The sequence below is a fragment of the Zeus faber genome, assembly GCF_960531495.2.
Source record: "Zeus faber genome assembly, chromosome: 12".
NCBI classification, from domain to species: Eukaryota; Metazoa; Chordata; class Actinopteri; order Zeiformes; family Zeidae; genus Zeus; species Zeus faber.
The window spans coordinates 20,679,859-20,697,210 of NC_137196.1; the positions used below are offsets into that span (position 1 = coordinate 20,679,859).

The following is a 17,352-nucleotide window of genomic DNA, read 5'->3' on the forward strand; positions in this document are numbered from 1 at the left end:
CTCCAAACGGATTTATTTTGGCAGAGAAACGCAAAAGTGTAAGACACCAAGTAATTGACTTCTACAAAATGATTTAGTATTTTTTTTTTGGGGTGGGGGGGGTCGGGTGAAATGAAAAGTGTAACTCGGTCACATCCCATACGAACTGCGCCAAAAGTCTCGGCCTTGTTGCCCGGCTCTCCGATTCGGTCACCGGTAACCATTTTCAATTTGAGAGTCGAAGATGAGCTCGGGCGACTCTCCGCCCCGAGTCGTTCGCCGCGAACGCGTCGTCGGCGAGCCGCGCACCGCGGGTTGATACCTGAATACTACGGAGCGGCCGCGTTGAATGAGTCTGATTTTCGACCTCTTTGGCGCCGAACCCCGTCACTCGCACGCCGCGGACAGGTTTGTCGCGTTGATCTACGTCGCTTCTCCCGTCCCGAGGCGGGTTGACGATGTCGCTTGTCTCATGAATGTCTGTCTCTCTCTCTCTCTCTTTTTTTTTTTTTTTTTTAATTTTTCTGTTTTGGACTTCCAAACTTTGTGCGTCGCTCCGCCGCTCCGCCGCACGGACCATCCCGACGGTGAGTAACACTAATCTGGACTTGACCGAATGTCAGGTAGAATGTAAAACGGTGGGTAACGCCGATCTGAACCTCACCGAACGTGATCGGGTGGAATATAAAGGGTTTGGGGTTTTGTTTCCCTCCCTCCCTCCCTCTACGCGACGGTGCCGCTGCGGGTGATGTTGACACCGGCGCTTTAAAAGTGGAACTCCTTCCCCTCGCGTGTTTCTGCTCCACTATGGGCATTTCCGCACCGCGAACTGCAGACGAAGCACGAGTATTTTTTTTTTTTTATTTTTTTTTTTTCACACCACATGTCGCATCACATGTCGACGTGCGCTGGACGCGGACGGACCGGGCTGGAAGGGGAAGTGCTCCCAGCATCTGTTTCCTCTTGTCGGTGCGCGTCGCCCGTCGAGGGACCGATGAACTGGTGGCTGCGCATGCGCAATGGAAGTACTATTTAAAAAAAAAAAAAAAATTTAATCTTCCCCATGAATTTCCTTATGGCAGCACGTGGGGTTTTTTTGTTTGTTTGTTTGTCGTTACATATTTTTAATTCAGCCTTTGTTATTTGTTATGGCGCTAGGGCAAGCGGCCCCGGGTCACTGGAGGGGAGAGGAGGAGACGGATAAAACCGCGTTGAAGGCGCAAGCATCAAGATTCGAGAGGTTTATTGGTCACATACGTGTACATACTGTCCGACATATATACGCCGCGAGATAACAATGCAATAACGAAGCCGGACATCGATGATAACACATAGGCACAGGCGATGTGCATACATGGAGTACCAAACAGGAAACAACATGTGACTAAAACAGTCGGTAAAGAGCATGAGGATGGCCCACGTGTATGTTGCACATCACGTCCATTGGTCTGCGGCTTCCTGTAAGCTGGTCACTTTATTTACTGCCACTGCTGCCTTTTTATTTATTTTTGTTTAAAATAGGAAAAACACACTCCAAAAAGTTAACACTATCTAATCAGCGCAATGTTTTAATATAAACTTAAATCCCAGGGTTTGTATCCCCTTTTGTCAATATGTAATTTTACCTGTTTGGAAATATCGATCCACAGAATAGTTCTAGGGTTCCTGCTCTGCTCCGGTGGCAGCACTTTACCGAGAGAGATTGCTTTTCCAAATCTACCAATAAATGCTTGTTAAACAGTGGGAATATTTTCCTCTGCGAGAAGCGTTTAAGGCCGGACAGTTCTTAAGTCATCTTACAGTACATGCACGTTGAGGACTACATTTGTCCTGCAAACAGAAGTTCCTGGTTTGAATTCCTGCAATGCCTTGTCCTAAAATCTCATAACATTGGATTGCAAGGTCCCTGCCAATTACAATTCCTACTAATGACATCACAAGCTGAAATATCAATTGTGTGGTGACTAGCTTAACGAGTTCTTTATGTTCATCATGTGTTTATTAGATTATCTTGCGCCAAAGGGGCAATAGACATGATTTATTTTGAGTGGTGTGTCACTTCCTCAACAGTGGAGGTGCTGCCATTTAAAATGTTGTCAATGATACAGAGTATTCGTTTGATTATCAGAGGACCTTTCAAAGGTCATGATCAAAATAAATTCCCTTGTGACATTGTCACATAGAGAGCCAGGTCATAGATAAGAGGTAAAGATAAATCGGAATGCTCTGGAAACGTCTCCCCATTATCACAACTTGAGTGATAAGCAATGCAAAGGTTGGAGTAAATCGTCGACTCCACAAATTCTTCACAAGAGAAGGAGGACTCTGCCGTTTTTTACGCCGTTTCCCGCGGTGTGCATGATTTTTTTTTTTTTTTCCTTTTCTTTTTTTTTTTTTTTTTTTATTGCGTCGGCCGAGCCATAATTAAACCTGACGGCAGGGTGACCTAGCAATATATGAGCGCAAAAGGAATGCTCGCCCCTCCCGCCTATAGAAGGTCACAGGTTTGATGGCTGTAACGACCGACCTTGAGTCCTTGAGCAAAGGACCAAAGCCTGAACGCATCAACACCGATTATTGACCGGAAAATATACATGTTTGTAGTGAACATTTTAATTTACTAAACTTATTTGGGCCTGAGGTTGCGCTTTCCCCACAAATATCCTTTCGACTTGTTTTTGACCCCTTGTCCTTCTTTGTGGGCAAGGGGTCACGCCATGTTGCGAGGTGCCTCAGCTCACCGGCAGCACCAGGTTCGGAGAACACCGGCGGCTCGATGCCTCGTCCCTGGAGTCCCCCAACGCTGAGGCCTTGCCCCTTTCCTTATAAAGCCGCGGTCCCGTCCGGACGGCACCTCGGCGGTAGCGAGGTATTTATAGTGGCTGGTGGAGGTCAGCCTCTGTCCAGCCTTTTTCTTTGAAGTCCCATCAAATGTGTTATTGTTCAGACACTTTTGATCGCTGCCAGGAACATAGCTGGACCGCTTTCTGTCCCCTTTCTTTGGAGGATTGCCACAGAAACAAATTGGCCTGCATTTGTTCTCTTCCAAAAATGTTGTTTTGTCTTATCTAATATGTCCAATATTTTCTTATCAATGTTGAATGAACTTGGACAAGATAGGGGAGTAGATCATAGGTTGCCTAAAGCCATAGTTTACTTTTGTGAAGCATTGACGTCTTGGTTCATGACTTTTTTTTTTTTTTGTCTTCATTTGTTTTTGAAGGGTATTTGAGTCAAAGGCTGTTAAAACACTATAAATCAACTTGGGCAGCTCAATAACAAGAGAAACTCATGAAATAAATCAGTTTTATTAAGTGTTTGCACGCAGCAAAGAATTGGCCTATTAGATGAGCTATCTCGGGCTCTCAAAAGGCACATTACATCAGCATAGCATGACATCATCACAGCACATTTCCAAAGTAAGAAATTATAGTTCCAAATTCTGCTGGGGTTTTTTTTGTTCTTTTCCAGCCTCTACACATGTGCTGGCCCTCCCTTCATCTAAAAACGTTTTTTCGGCAATCACTTAAAGGCCGCTGTCATTAGCATAGCATTTTCCAAAGGTTAAATACAGACAGTATTTACGATTCTGTGAGATCAGATACATGCTTCCTGCATTCAAAACAAAACAAAAAAAACCTGAGAACAGAAGTAGATGGCCATCTTTTCTAAATAACCTTTTCAGAGTTCTTCATCAACGTTCACAGAAGTCAGTTAGACACCTACTAATGGCTTTACGTGAAAGAGGGGAAAAGTTGAAAGTCTGTCTTTGTGCCATGGCGCTCAGCACGAGAGGTATTGTGGCGAGGGCGTTCTGGTGGCAGGGGGCTGATTAGGGAAAGATTTGGGCCAGTTTTAGAGCATCAAAAATCCCACTCTAATTTGACGTATTTGTTCGCTGAACTGCAGCGGCGGTGGAAGACTGGCCGTTCACAAAGCCAGGCCTGCCAGCAGGGAGGGAGCTGTGGCCTTGGCAGGGTCCAGCTCAGACGAGAGAGAGAGAGAGAGAGAGAGAGAGAGAGAGAGAGAGAGAGAGAGAGAGAGAGAGAGAGAGAGAGAGAGAGAGAGAGAGAGAGAGAGAGAGAGAGAGAGAGAGAGAGAGAGAGAGAGAGAGAGAGAGAGAGAGAGAGAGAGAGAGAGAGAGAGAGAGAGAGAGAGAGAGAGAGAGAATTAGGAGGTTACTGTCTTCCAGGGGAGTAGAATTGAGATATAAAAATGGAGTTAATGCTTTGTAAATATTGATCCTCAAGGCCTCCCTCAGCTGCAGCCTAGATTGTCTCCATAATGTCAAATGTACATACTTGGTTAATGAAATATAGATTGCTCGTTTAAATAGGGTTGGTCTGTGTTTCAAGAACATGCAGATAAAAGCAAGTGCATCAAAAAAATCACTAGTCGTCTGAAAGGTTTCAAGGGAAGCAGGTTAAAGCAGAAGGGGGGAAAAAAAAAAGAAACACTTTAACCAGTTGTAGAGATTGCCCTTGTCACAGAGGAAAACGCAATGTACAACGGCCAACAGCACTGTCAGGGTCTGTGTGTTCGGGGCAAGTTCAAGGTTAAGCCTACGAGGTAGGTGTGTGTGTGTGTGTGTGTGTGTGTGTGTGTGTGTGTGTGTGTGTGTGTGTGTGTGTGTGTGTGTGTGTGTGTGTGTGTGTGTGTGTGGCAGAAGAGAAGTCAAGCAGCCTCGTCGACTTAAGAGTCCAGCGATCACATGTTTGTGCGTCTGCTTGACTCTGAGTCATTTTGCTGACCCAAGGCGGTTTGAAGAGATTCCGCTGTCACAGATCCTGTCATGGCTTCATGCTAATCTCAAAGGCCATTTTTACACAAGGTTTTCACAGACGTAGACACTTTTTTTTTTTTTTTTTTTTAACTTGTGGTATTTGCGCTAGACGGAGCATGTCAAGTGTCTGTCTGTAACTTCGCCTGAGGACCACTTCAGACAGGATGGTCTCTCGCCCTGGGCTTTGGGATTTTCTATAATAAAAGAGGGGAGGATTGACCTTGTGGTGCAAAACATCCCTGACTTGGTCTAAAAACATTCCCCTTTTTGGGCACCCATGAGGGTTGGGAAATATGTGGGTCAGGAGACACGCCTACATTAAAAACAAAATTTAAGCTTTGATTTCCAGCGAATCTCAACTCGGGAATGAAATTGCTTTGTATTTTGTCTTCTTAGTCTTCTTTTTCTTGACAAATACTTTAATTCTGCAATGGCTAAATCATCCTTAATAGTCTCATTATTTATTGTTTTATGTTTCTGTTTTTTTTTTTAAATTGTATTATGATTGCTTGAGAAACCTTACTTTGAACCATTGTTATTATTTCAATAATGATAATAATTAACAAGAACTTTTTTTCTGGGTGTTTCTTACCCCAGGTTACCCTATAAAACCCTCTTAATATTCCTCCATTCTTCATTGGTTACCCACCTCAACCCTACCAAAACATTTATTACCAAAGCACAAGGCTCTGAGTGAGGAGGCTCCTCAGCGCGTTGTCATTGGAGAGGAAACGTGGCCTTGATTCTCTGCTTTTCCAAACTAACATTTTAGCCATATGGCAGTAGTGCTAGAACTGTACATAACTATTTATCTGACCCATTTCTCTATTAACAGAAAAAACTATTTCCAAAATGTTCTCCTGCATTATATTTGGAGCATTGAATACACATTGTTTTACAAGCATTGCCGGAGCATATAGCCCTGAAACCTACACTGTTTGCTTTCACTTAAGGTTGCTTGTTTAGCAGTGTTATCAAATTCCATATGTGTTCTACCACTCCACTCATGATGGCTGCACAGCTAGATGCATAATTTAAATCGACAAAGCACTTTTTTTGTCCATCATCGTTTGCTTGGTTTTTACAGTGTTTGAATGAGAAGCTAAAATAACAGTCATTCATGTGGCGACAGTGTTTTGCACAGTGCTTAAAACGACCAAATAAACGCACGCTGACACCATGTTATCTCTGCAAGATGTCCCTGATCTGCATGTGTTGTTTGTATAGGTCATCAGTATTTTGGGGAACTGTTCTGTGCTGGAGTTTCACAGTAGAGGTGTGTGTGTGTGTGTGTGTGTGTGGTGTGTGTGTGTGTGTGTGTGTGTGTGTGTGTGTGTGTGTGTGTGTGTGTGTGTGTGTGTGTGTGTGTGTGTGTGTGTGTGTGTGTGTGTGTGTGTGTGGGGACATACTCGAGCACGATGGCAATTAGACGGAATAAATGTCTTGACTGTGGCCAAGCTGTGCCAAAAACGGTCGGGTCAAATTCCCACTGGGAGGCAGGAGGCAGAACCCATAAATCCCCGAGGAACAGTCTACACACTAATTAAAAACATGCCGTTGCTGTACATGTGCATTTCTCTGGACCAGCCCACTCGTACCATGAAGCGGGGCAGTAAAGTGCACCCTGCCCACATGTGTGTCGTGTGTTGGACTTTATTTGTGATGGAACAATGTGGAAAAACGCTTTTCCTCCGAAGCAAAAGCGTGTGCATGTAGTGATGAAAGCATTCTGTGTGATAGGACCCCGCTTCTGCTCCATTCTTAATAGCCCTAGTGTAGTGTTGTTGTTTTTTTTGTTTTTGTTTTTTGAGTTGGTTTTTTTTTTTGTTGTTGTTTTGTTGGGGGGTTTTTTGTTTGTTTGTTTTGTTTTTTTTGGCCGATTTTCCTTCAGTGCTGAGATGATCAGTTCTTTGTGGGGTGGAATAAAACATGCTCCTTAGTGCTGCTGTGTGGCTCTCGCCGGGATAAAGCCTCGGCTGTCCTGCTATCCCACAATGCACCGTGGAGCCGACGGGCTGCTGAGGCTGACCGCACCGCACCGAGCAGCGCAGCGCTGTGGATGCGACGTTTCTGCTTCAAGATCGGACCTTCCCACCGGTAAAAAAAAAACAACAACAACAAAACAAAACAGAAACTCTTCACGTTTTTCAGCCTTATTTGGTCTTGGAGAAATCTGTGCGCGCAACGCGGTGTGTTCGGGACGGATAGTTTATTTTTTTTTATATATATTTTTTTTTGGTTCTTGGTTTTTTTTTTTTTTTGTTTTTTTTTTCGCGTCATCTTGGTGCTGTCTGAGCGCATCACCCGCAGCCAAGTGACCGATGGCATTAAAACAGTAATACTTCAGCTCGGCCATGCGGTAAAATGTGACTTAATCTCCCTGACATCTCGGCCATAACCTTTAATTCTGCCACGGAGCCTCCGGTGCGCAACGTCGGTAACGTGTTGTTTTTTATTTTATTATTATTTTTTTCAATATATATATATATATTTCTGAATACGCCCCGTGCGCATTCGATTTGATGGGTTTGTGATTTAGGGAAAATCTTGGGGTTGACGTGTGTCTGTAGTACATGTTAACTGTGAAGACACGTGAAGCCGAAATCGCCACCGCGGAAATGTGCATTCTGTTTTTTATTTATTATTCTTCCGCCAATTAAATCCTTCATGTCATTCCCCTTAACGACTATACGAGATCGCGAACGTAAAGCAAATATAGTGGGCGACATATGTATATATATATTTTTCCCCCACCCTTCATATGGTTACTATGAAAGGGTTTTTAGACGAGTCATTTGGATGTTATTAGTCTGCAGTGCGGTGGGCGTGGTCAGGGAGAGGACGCTCCTCTGTGAGCGTCCTCGTCCTCACGTCTTCAACCTCACATCTCCATCCTCATCCTCTCGTCCTCGTCTTCATCTTCATCCTCGCAATTTAATCCTCATCCTCAACTTCATCTTCATCCCTCGCAATTTACTCCTCATCTTCGTCCACCTCCAAACGTCTTCGTCCTCACGTCTTCATCCTCATCTTCTCACCCTCACATGCGGTTATCAGTGCTTCACTTGTGTATTTAGTTGTGATGCAATAGTGTGTGTGTGTGTGTGTGTGTGTGTGTGTGTGTGTGTGTGTATGTGTGTGTGTGTGTGTGTGTGTGTGTGTGTGTGTGTGTGTGTGTGTGTGTGTGTGTGTGTAATTTAATTTATTTTTTTCTGTGAGTCTCATTGCGATTCAGAATGTCTTTTACCAGACAGAGCCACATACCAAGAAAGCAGCAGAGAATCGTATTGAATACACAACATAAACATGACAAACAAACCGCGTAGCACTACGGCATGCTGTATAACACCATGAACACCTTGAGACGCCGAGGGGGGGGGGGGGAAATGTTTGTTGCCACACCACAACTTTGAATTTGAACCCCCTTTTTTCACTCCAGGAGGTGGCGAAGGTGGTGTGTCGGCCATCCTGATGGGGGTGAACCCACACTGAGCTGTGTGTAATATCATGCTGACCGGCAGACATTAGTCACATCTGATTTAGTGATTACTCATAGCTAATCTCATAAAGTGGCTAATCCGATCCGTAGCATATTAAGTGGGCGTCTCAGCCCCTGCACGAGCAGATGATAACGCTTCATCTTGCTACCGTGGAATTATAGTTTTAATCTTATACTGATGTGATTTTTCTTTTTTCTTTTCTTTTTTTTTTCTTACATATGTTTAGGAAGGTAGAACAGACGGCGGTTAACGAGATTAGGACAGGGCGTGTTTTTTTTTGTTTTGTTTTTTTTCAAAATGGTTTGTCTTGTCTTCGCTGAATGCATCGCCACCGGGGCGGTCCAGGGAAGCTTCCCCGGACATCAACGCGCCGGGGTCCTGCCAAGCCCCCGGAGATCTGGCTCGGTAATGAAGTGCACGCCGGCCCCGTTCTGATAACAATGAGCTTTAAATGGGCTGACTCCGCTCCGGGCCCCATTTGCCTTGGCTTTAAGTGACAGTTGTGCCGAGAATGTAAACTCAGCAGTGGGGGATTGTGGCCTCTTCAGCACAATCCTCTCAGGTTGTTCTCGCCAGATCTCAACCGGTGAATGTTTCCCCATAACCGCAGCTCTGCGTGGTCACCTCGAAGGAAGTGTTTTCCACAATCGACTGCTTAAAATATCCTCCCTTTTTTATTTTTTATTTTTTATTTTCTTGGGCTTGTCGTGCCTTCATTTGTCACTTTACAGAGAGACAGCATATGCGGTTTAGTTGTCTGCCTTCATGTCATGATGGGTTGTGATATACCACAAAATTCATATTCTATGCACAACTTTGTTTCTGCCACCGTCACAATGTTTCCACAGCCAGTTGGAGGTGTTTTAATTTGGCATCAAAAAGTATTGTATGTGTTCAGAGGAATTATCAAAATGATTATTTCACCATCTTACCAGGGGCCTTATCAAGCTGTATGAGAACCGTGGCGGGAGGGAGTATTTCAGTGCCAGAGATCAATTAGACGAAATGATGCCCACACCTAATCGTCAGGCACATCAGTGATAATCGTCTCTTCCCTCTCGTGCGAGGTGTTTGGGCAGGGAGGCAGGCCAGGCGCCCGGTGTCCCATTACGATAGCAGTGTGTGTGACAGCTGTCAGCCCGGCGGGCGTGGTGCTGGTGGGATGGGGTGGGGGGGGGGGGGGGGTCTTCCTTTACAGTAGGCTTCCTCGGTACGAGCGCGAGCTTGTCTGAAATCGTCAGGCGGTCACCTCGGTGTAAGCCCCTGGGTCGAGAGGGGGTAGAAAAATGGGCCCAGCTGTGTTTTTTTATTCGCCTAATGGAACTCTGCGCAGATGGTGTGTGTGTGTGTGTGTGTGTGTGTGTGTGTGTGTGTGTGTGTGTGTGTGTGTGTGTGTGTGTGTGTGTGTGTGTGTGTGTGTGTGTGTGTGTGTGTGTGTGTGTGTGTGTGTGTGTGTGTGCGTGCACAGAGCTCTTTCCAGTGGTGTGCATTATAAACACAAATGGGCCTCAAAATGGCGGTTGCAGGAAAGGACAGTGCCAAAGTGTTTTGTGCTGGACATTAATTACGTAGTACAGCAGCATACTGAGGTTCCAATGTCGAAAGATTCTATCACTGCCAGACATTAAAAAAAAAAAAACTAAAAAAAAAACCTACACCGTCTGTCCTCGGCTCTAACTAGTTGAGATTCCTTCGTTTCCTGCGCTCGGCGTGTTTGTTTTTGGCCTTTGCCCGGGCCTTGCCCAGAGTGGGATCATGCCACAGGGGAGCCGCGGCCGCAGTTATCTCTACGGGAGGAAGAAACGGGTGCAGATGGCGTGGCTCCTCCCGTGTCGAAAGTCAAAGCACTCACGTGATTGGGTTGGAGCCCAGCACGTCCGAAGGGGCATTTACATTTTAGGCGGCTTGCCTCACGCTCCTGTTGGGAGAATCTATTCCAGTGGCTCCTTTTTTTTTTTTTTTTTTTATATATATTTTTGCTATGGCTTGCGGTACCAGCAACGAAATTGAAAATTCAATATTCAGAGACTAAGTGCCCTTCCAGTAATTTAATAATCGTTTTAGAGCAAAGCACTAGAAAGGGCAATGGAATTAAATGCAAAAAAAAAAAAAGGGGGGGGGGGGGGGCAGCGTGGCCTTTTTCTCTGATATAGCCTGCAGTGCATTGAATGGAGCAAACCAGTTAAATCGGGTTTAAAATGTGTTTGTCTCCCGGCGTGGTCTCCGTAGTGCCTCCCCAAGGCGGGCGGGGCTCTTAATGTGTTCTGTATACAGCGTTGTGAATGCATAATGTATGTGCCAGGCCGAGGCGTAGCGTCGGCCCCCGACACAAGGCGGCTGTGTTGTCCGTTGTGTGGCCCTATGAAGAGTGCCTGTCACCAGTGACTGAACGTATTCTTCACTCATTTCTATGGTGCTAAGATGTCCCTGCCCTCCGCCACCATAGCTCCCGTTTCATAGCGGGAGGGCGTAGAAAATGAAAAGGTTAACTATGCTGCCCTCCTCTGTCAGCCCACAAACGGAAAGAGCGCAAATACCCTGAACCTGAACAATAGAACAAATGTAATTTTTTCGATGGATTTGCCCCAGAATTGTGTATCAGGTATCTCAGCTACCGTTTGGTTTTTGCCATTTGTGATTTAAAAACAGACGTTTGATGCTCCCCTCTGTGAAGGAGAAATGTTCAGATATTTAGATAAGATCATTTTCAAATCAGATATATTTTTTCTATCAGTGGTTCTAATGTGGAACTTAATAGCAAAAACATTTTAATACCAGTACAGATCCCTTAACTTTAGCAAAAAAAAAATTTTCAATCCGAAATACTGAGTTAAATGTCATGTACAAAAAAAATAATAAGTCAGTCTGTCTTAAAAAGGAATCCATTTTTTAACAAGAGAATTCCTTGACACATTTCTCTTTACTGTGTTGTCCTTCTGTTGTACTGGCTCAAAACGCTGACTAGACGAGTATCGGATGACACAGAATATAGATATTGATACAGTTTGTACCATTCATTTGTTAAAAGTATTGAATTTCAAAAACCCAATCCAGTACCGGGGGGGGGGGGGGGGTAAATAAAAAAAAATAAAAAAATAAATTGAAGCCAAGGAGAGATTCTCTTAAGTCCAGCGCTCTCTGAAGGCCCTGGGATGGAATTTGGATCTTGTGACTTCACGGTCTCATTCGCATTAGTGCTGACAGAGAGCCAACCCTATAATCTAGGGTTTGTAATCTATACAGCCCTTTTTATAGAGCCTGACGCTATTGATCTGAAGGGAGTTTGATCTGCACGTTGCCTTCAGCGGCCGCCCTGTTTCCAACGGCTTCCATGTGCCTCCGTAAGAGCACAAAGACCGGCTAAGCCACTCGAGACTCCAAATGGCTTCATGTCTTCCCAAAAATGTGATGTGGGGGGCGGCGGGGGGGGGGGGGGTTTACAGTCAAATCAAATCAAAATTGTACTGAGCCCTTTTTTTTTTTTCTTTCTTTCTTTTTTTAATTTTTTTTATTTTGAAAGCTCCCAGTTTTAAAGTGGCTTGTTATTGATCGTGGTACTCGTATCCCATTTTAAGAATTTATGGACGAATTACATCAAGTTGATCTGTATTTATTTATTTATTTATTTATTTATTTATTTAAGATTTCTTTGAGTTCTCAGCACTCACACCCATCGAAACAAAATGAATCCTCTGCATCTGACCCATCCTATGCCGACAGCAGGGCCAGCGGGCTGCCGCAGTGCCGCGCCCGGGGGCCGGCTCCAGCTGTTTTGCCGGTGCCTTGGTCAAACATGCGTGTCTTTTGATGGTGGGAGGAAACCGGAGCAGCTGGAGCAAACCACACGCAAACACGGGGAGACTCGCAAAAACCCCGCGCAGAAGGGACCCGGGGCGGCCGGGATTCGTGCCCGGGACCTCCTTGCTTGAGGCGACCGTGCCGGCCACCGCGCCACCCTCTGAGTCTCCTGACGGCAAAGCGCCGTAATCTTGTGGTTTTGCGTTGCCGCAGTGTGTGAATAATAAACAAGGTTTCTAACAATGCCTGCAGATGGCTGATTGATCCCACTTAATGGGCTTAGTTCAGGACTAAGAAGTGTCTGAACCCTGGAGGGTAATGCAAGCTTATTAAGGTAACACCTCTGGAGTGTAACTGGACCGTCAGTAAACGGCACACACCGCGTTCCCTCTCTCGCTATTAATATTCCAAGTATGTCCGTGGGGTCACTTGGAGTAATGTCGAGGGACCACATTTGGCCCTTTGCAAAACGGTGCTATGCATCAGTGGTAAATGGCTTGTCGATTCTAGGCTGGTTTTCAATCATTACGTATCGATAACTCGTGAGGTTTTAGGGTGCCGTCGAAAAAGAACAAATCAATGAGGTCTGAGAAGTTAGCGCCTTCTGGGTTTTATTAAAAATCGACAGCCTCTGTCATATTTGATCCACTGAGTCTATATGTTGTTGTTGTTGTTGCCCACAACCAGAGGTCCAGGTGCCCCCCCCCACACACACACACACACACACACACACACAGTGTATCCCCAGCCACAGTCTGGGTGTGTAACTTTCCCACCCCAGAGTAAATACAGCCCTAAAAATAGAGCTCTGGGAGTAGTGGGGGTGGAGGGGGGGCAGTAGCAGAATGACCGGCACCTATACTACTAACCTCAGAGCGCCGCTGGGCCCCACACACCCGCACCCGCTTTTTATTTTTATTTTTTCCAAACCCGAGGCTTTGAACTGAGCCACCACGGAGGGGAGCTCGTCGTTCCTGCCGCTTTTATTTGGCCGAATTTGGATTCCGACGGGATGTTTCCTCCCGTTCCCTCGCTCCCGTTTGGGCTCGCTGCTCCGTCGTCGGCATGCTGCCATGCGCGCGGGGAGAGGCTGCCGTTACGCAAGACACGCGCGCACATAATTCAGATGACTGGAATCACTGCCGGAATACTTTGAACGCAGCGGGCGCGGTCACATGGTCACAGAATGTGTTTTCGTTCGTACTTGATTGACTTTGCTGGTTTTTTTTTTTTGTTTTTTTTTCTTTTTGTTTTTTGTTGTTTTGTTTTTTGTTTCTCACCTTCTCTAATTAGAAATCTGTAATGAGTTGCACTGCGAACACGCGGTGCAGTAGTGCTGGAAGGCGACGCTATTTCTGAATGACTAACGCTTAATTTAACTAACACGTCGTTTTGCGAAAATCTCAAAAATAGTATTTTTACACGTCTTGGAATTAATTTCATCCGTGTTTGAATAAACTGCAGACGTTTAGTCAGAAGGCTTTGCACAATTCACACGTTATTTTCAGATTGCCTTGGAATTTCAGGGCCTATAAATAAGACGTATATAACAATTAAGTGGAGCTTGGTCGGCATTCATATCCGATTAATTGGTCTGTTTGTACACAGAGACTCTCAAAAATTATTATTTTTTTGACCCCTGACCCTGTTTTTAGGTCCCAAAATTGCCACGAGATGTGAGAGATGTTTATTAACCAGCACCGCTCATTTTTACGCATTACGATTCACAAAGATTGAGGCCAAATAAGAATCTGCCAGTGTGGATATTCCACATTGCATTATTAGGAAACTGTTAAATGTGAATAATGATGAATGAATCATGGCGCATGGAGGGGGTGCCATAAGGATCATTTAGTAATTATTATATATTCCAAACCTATATATCAGTCTTAGAAATGTCCTGCAAGCCTGTGGTTGAGAATGAGTGATGCACTGTTTTTGCATCAGAGATGCTTTATCGCACACGGGAGGCGTAGGGGGAGGGGGCTGTTAAACGCCAATAACGAGTCCCAACCAAACAAGTGGTCTGTCTCATCTAATTCGGTTCCTCCTGTCGCCCTCCCTTTTATCCCGCTCTGCTCTGCTCCAGCGTGATTTGCCATGACAACTGAATCAGGCGCCGACTCGGAGCCCAAGCAGCACCAGCAGCAGGAGAACACGGAGACGGAGAAGAAAGGGAAGAAGTCCAAGGCGACGCCACATCCCAGCCAGGCGCCGGCCGAACCTGCGCTGCCCCAGTTCCTGCCCGCTGCCGCAGGACACAGCACCCCCGCCAAGAAGGAGCAGGTCAGCCCAAAACGCACCGGCACAAGGGGGAGGTGGTGGGGGGGGGGGGGTTTGAGGATTTGTCGCTCTGTTGGCCAGTTCTCCTTCTCACGTTAAGTAGATGCTTGAATCTTGGAAGGGCGTCGAGTTTGTCGACTTCCCTCTCTGCACTGTCACCTGGTGCTTTTATTTATTTAATTTTATTAAAAAAAAATTATATTGTCTTATATTGTCTCTCTATATTGTTTTTTTTTGTTTGTTTTTTAAATATTATTCCTCAATGACAAACGGGAGATATAGCTTTCGAGGTAAATTAATCCAAAAGCATTTTAACCTTCCTTTTGTCTGGAGGACCTTTTTTTTTTTAGTTTGATCGTCCATATCATTAAGTGGTGTCAAAGACAGAAACCGAATTTCATTGAAATGCCGCTAAAAGCCTTGATGCCATTTGTACTGATTTGTAATGAGAACCCTCGACGTGTGGTGCTCAGCGCTCTGAAGAAGAAATATCGAGCGATCTCTACCTTATTTTAAGAACCAGAGTGGTTTTTTTTTGTTGTTTTTTTGGGGTTTTTTTTGCGATCACATCCCGCCCTTTTTTATATTTACCCAAAAAGTCAAATCCACCGTCGTTTTTTCCGCACCGCTCGAGTCGAGCCCTGCCACCCCCACCCACGCCGGGTGTGTTGTCTGGCACAGCGCAGGTTGCCAGACACGTCATCCGCCTCCCAGTGGTGGTTCAGAACCTGATGCACGTCCGTGGTAGGTTGCCTCCGCCCACAGAAAAGGGGTCAGGGCCCCTGCAGAAGTGCAGGAGGTTTCACCCCTATCCTGTCCGGATCACCAGCTCCAAGGGAACCAGAACCAACCGCCACAATTTACCCGGGTTCAGCGTTTCTACACGCTCTTTTCTTTGTGGGATATATGCAAGGCTGGTTTTGGTATTTTCTTATTTAGGCTTAGGATAGATAAGATAAGACTTTATTGATCCCAGAGGGGAATTTCAGGTGTTGCAGCGGAGAAAGTTGACGGAGCAGTGAAAGTTTAAAAACAAGCAGTAGCAATAATATAAAATAATTAAATTGCAAGATCTATTTGAGGTGACAGTGTAGTAGAGGCGACCATTCGATGAGTAACATTGACGTGGTGTGTCGTCAAGCTCGCCTATTGCGAGGCTGTTCATAGACTGATGTTTTTCAAGGCAGAATCCCCGCGTGGGTGGAGTGGATTAGTTCTGAGTGGACCTGTAGTGACTGTCTCATCACAGCGTTTCTCGTTTTAATGCCCTTTCCCGCTGCTCTGCTTTTGACTCTATTTTAACAGCCACGGTTACAGCGCGTCTGCTTCCCCACGGCAGATGAAAAGTAAATATGCTTTGAGACTTTTTTTTTTTTTGTTGTTGTTGTTTATCAGAGTATTAGTATACTCAAACACAGCTGACGAAGCGGGTAGATTTAGTACGCAAATGGCGTACCCGACGGGGAAGGGAAAGTGCCGCGTCAGAGGACGGTGGGTCGGGAGGCGCCGGAAGTAGCGTCAGAAATGATGGCCGATTTAAAAAGAAGCTGTTTATATGCCAAGCAGAGGAGAACCAGCAGCGTGGAGACACTGCAGGATCCATCCAATGCCGCCAGTTTAAGGAGGGTGGTGCTGGGGTGGTGGTCAGAGAAGACCAGGTGGAAGCAGTTTAGTTGTTATGGACATGAAATCAGATCGGTTGGCATAATTGATCAGCTGAGTGATCAGTTGATAGCTGGACTACCGTGACCCGGCTGAGCCAATGCTCAGTGACCCAGCAGTATTGTTTGACGTGGCGTTGGCCTTTATTCTTGGATGTGTGGTCAATTTTCAGAACGCCACGTGACTCATTAAGATTCCAACAGGTCGGTTCCAGGGATTTCTTTAGAGATTCTGGGCTTTCTGATTTTCTCTTTCCAGTTGAATTATTATTATTTTTTTTCTCTAGCATTGCATCACATTTTAAATACTGTTTCCAATTCTGAGCAAATTATCCATCATGGCAGTACTGTGCAAACTGGTAGATCTTGAGACGCTGGTCACCCGGTCCAAGTCCTGTCCCACTCGGGAGGTGAGGCTGGACTGTTCTCTGCCGGCGACAGAACCGTCAGGACGGGTGTGGACGAGGCTCAGAGCCGCCCACAAAGCCCCGTGGACACAACCAATGTCGGTGGTCGTTCCGGGACGGGACCCCGAACTGAGGCAACTCCACTACAACCACAGCAGAAAGACATTGTCCACAAGGGGGATCTCAAATAGCGGTTCCTTTTTATTTATTTATTTACTTATTTATTTATTTATAAATAAAAATAAAAAAATTATAACCCCACCCATCCATGATGTGATTATGGTTGTGATGTAGATTCCAACACCATATATATTGAGCCCAAGTGTTTTGGTTAAAAAAAATGTTTTGCTTATGCTGAAGAAATGGTTTCATTGCCTTTCTTTAGTTTAATACAAAAACGCAGACTTCATCCCTAGTGCTGCAGTGTGTGGAGACAGTGTGCTGCGCGTTAAATGAAAAGCTAGAACAGAGTCATTTTCAGCATCCAACTGAAAAGGTGCAGCGTATCCACTTTAAGGTGTAAGGTGTGGTGAGATAACACGCCACTAGGGGCCAAAGCCTTCTTTTCAAGCAAATAGTCGCTCAGGGTAGGGCTTTGTTTTCAGCGAAGTGGAAAATTGGATTTTCCGTGTTAAAGAGGACACCCCTCCCAGTGTGACCGGACTCAGTTCATTTAGTGTCCCACTCTCTATTTTTAGTTCTGTCTCCTCTGAATGAACCGAGCAGTTTAATCAAATCCGTCCATGTTGAGTTACTGACGTTTCGGAGCAGGCGTGACGCAGGCGCTGACCTTTGTTTTCATCAGGCTGTGCAAAATAAATGGTAGCGTTATATCCGTGATCAGATTGTCTTAATTTGCCCGGTTACAATGAGTGTAGAGGACTATGGCTTTGCAACATGGATGTGGAGACACGGAGACATGATTTCACATAATTCAACGA

General features: G+C 45.3%; 1 protein-coding gene across 2 annotated transcripts in view; it reads left to right on the top strand.

The window, feature by feature from the left end:
• Positions 1 to 357: 357 nt before the first annotated feature.
• epb41l3b (erythrocyte membrane protein band 4.1-like 3b) overlaps positions 358 to 17,352 on the top strand; it is a 44,546-nt gene continuing 27,551 nt past the window's right edge. For both annotated transcript variants that reach the window (XM_080011105.1, XM_080011104.1), the window contains exons 1-2: positions 358 to 387; positions 14,150 to 14,346. In XM_080011105.1, the coding sequence (XP_079867231.1) occupies positions 14,161 to 14,346 (186 nt within the window). In that variant the 5' untranslated portion in view covers positions 358 to 387; positions 14,150 to 14,160. The remainder of the gene's footprint in view (positions 388 to 14,149; positions 14,347 to 17,352) is intronic.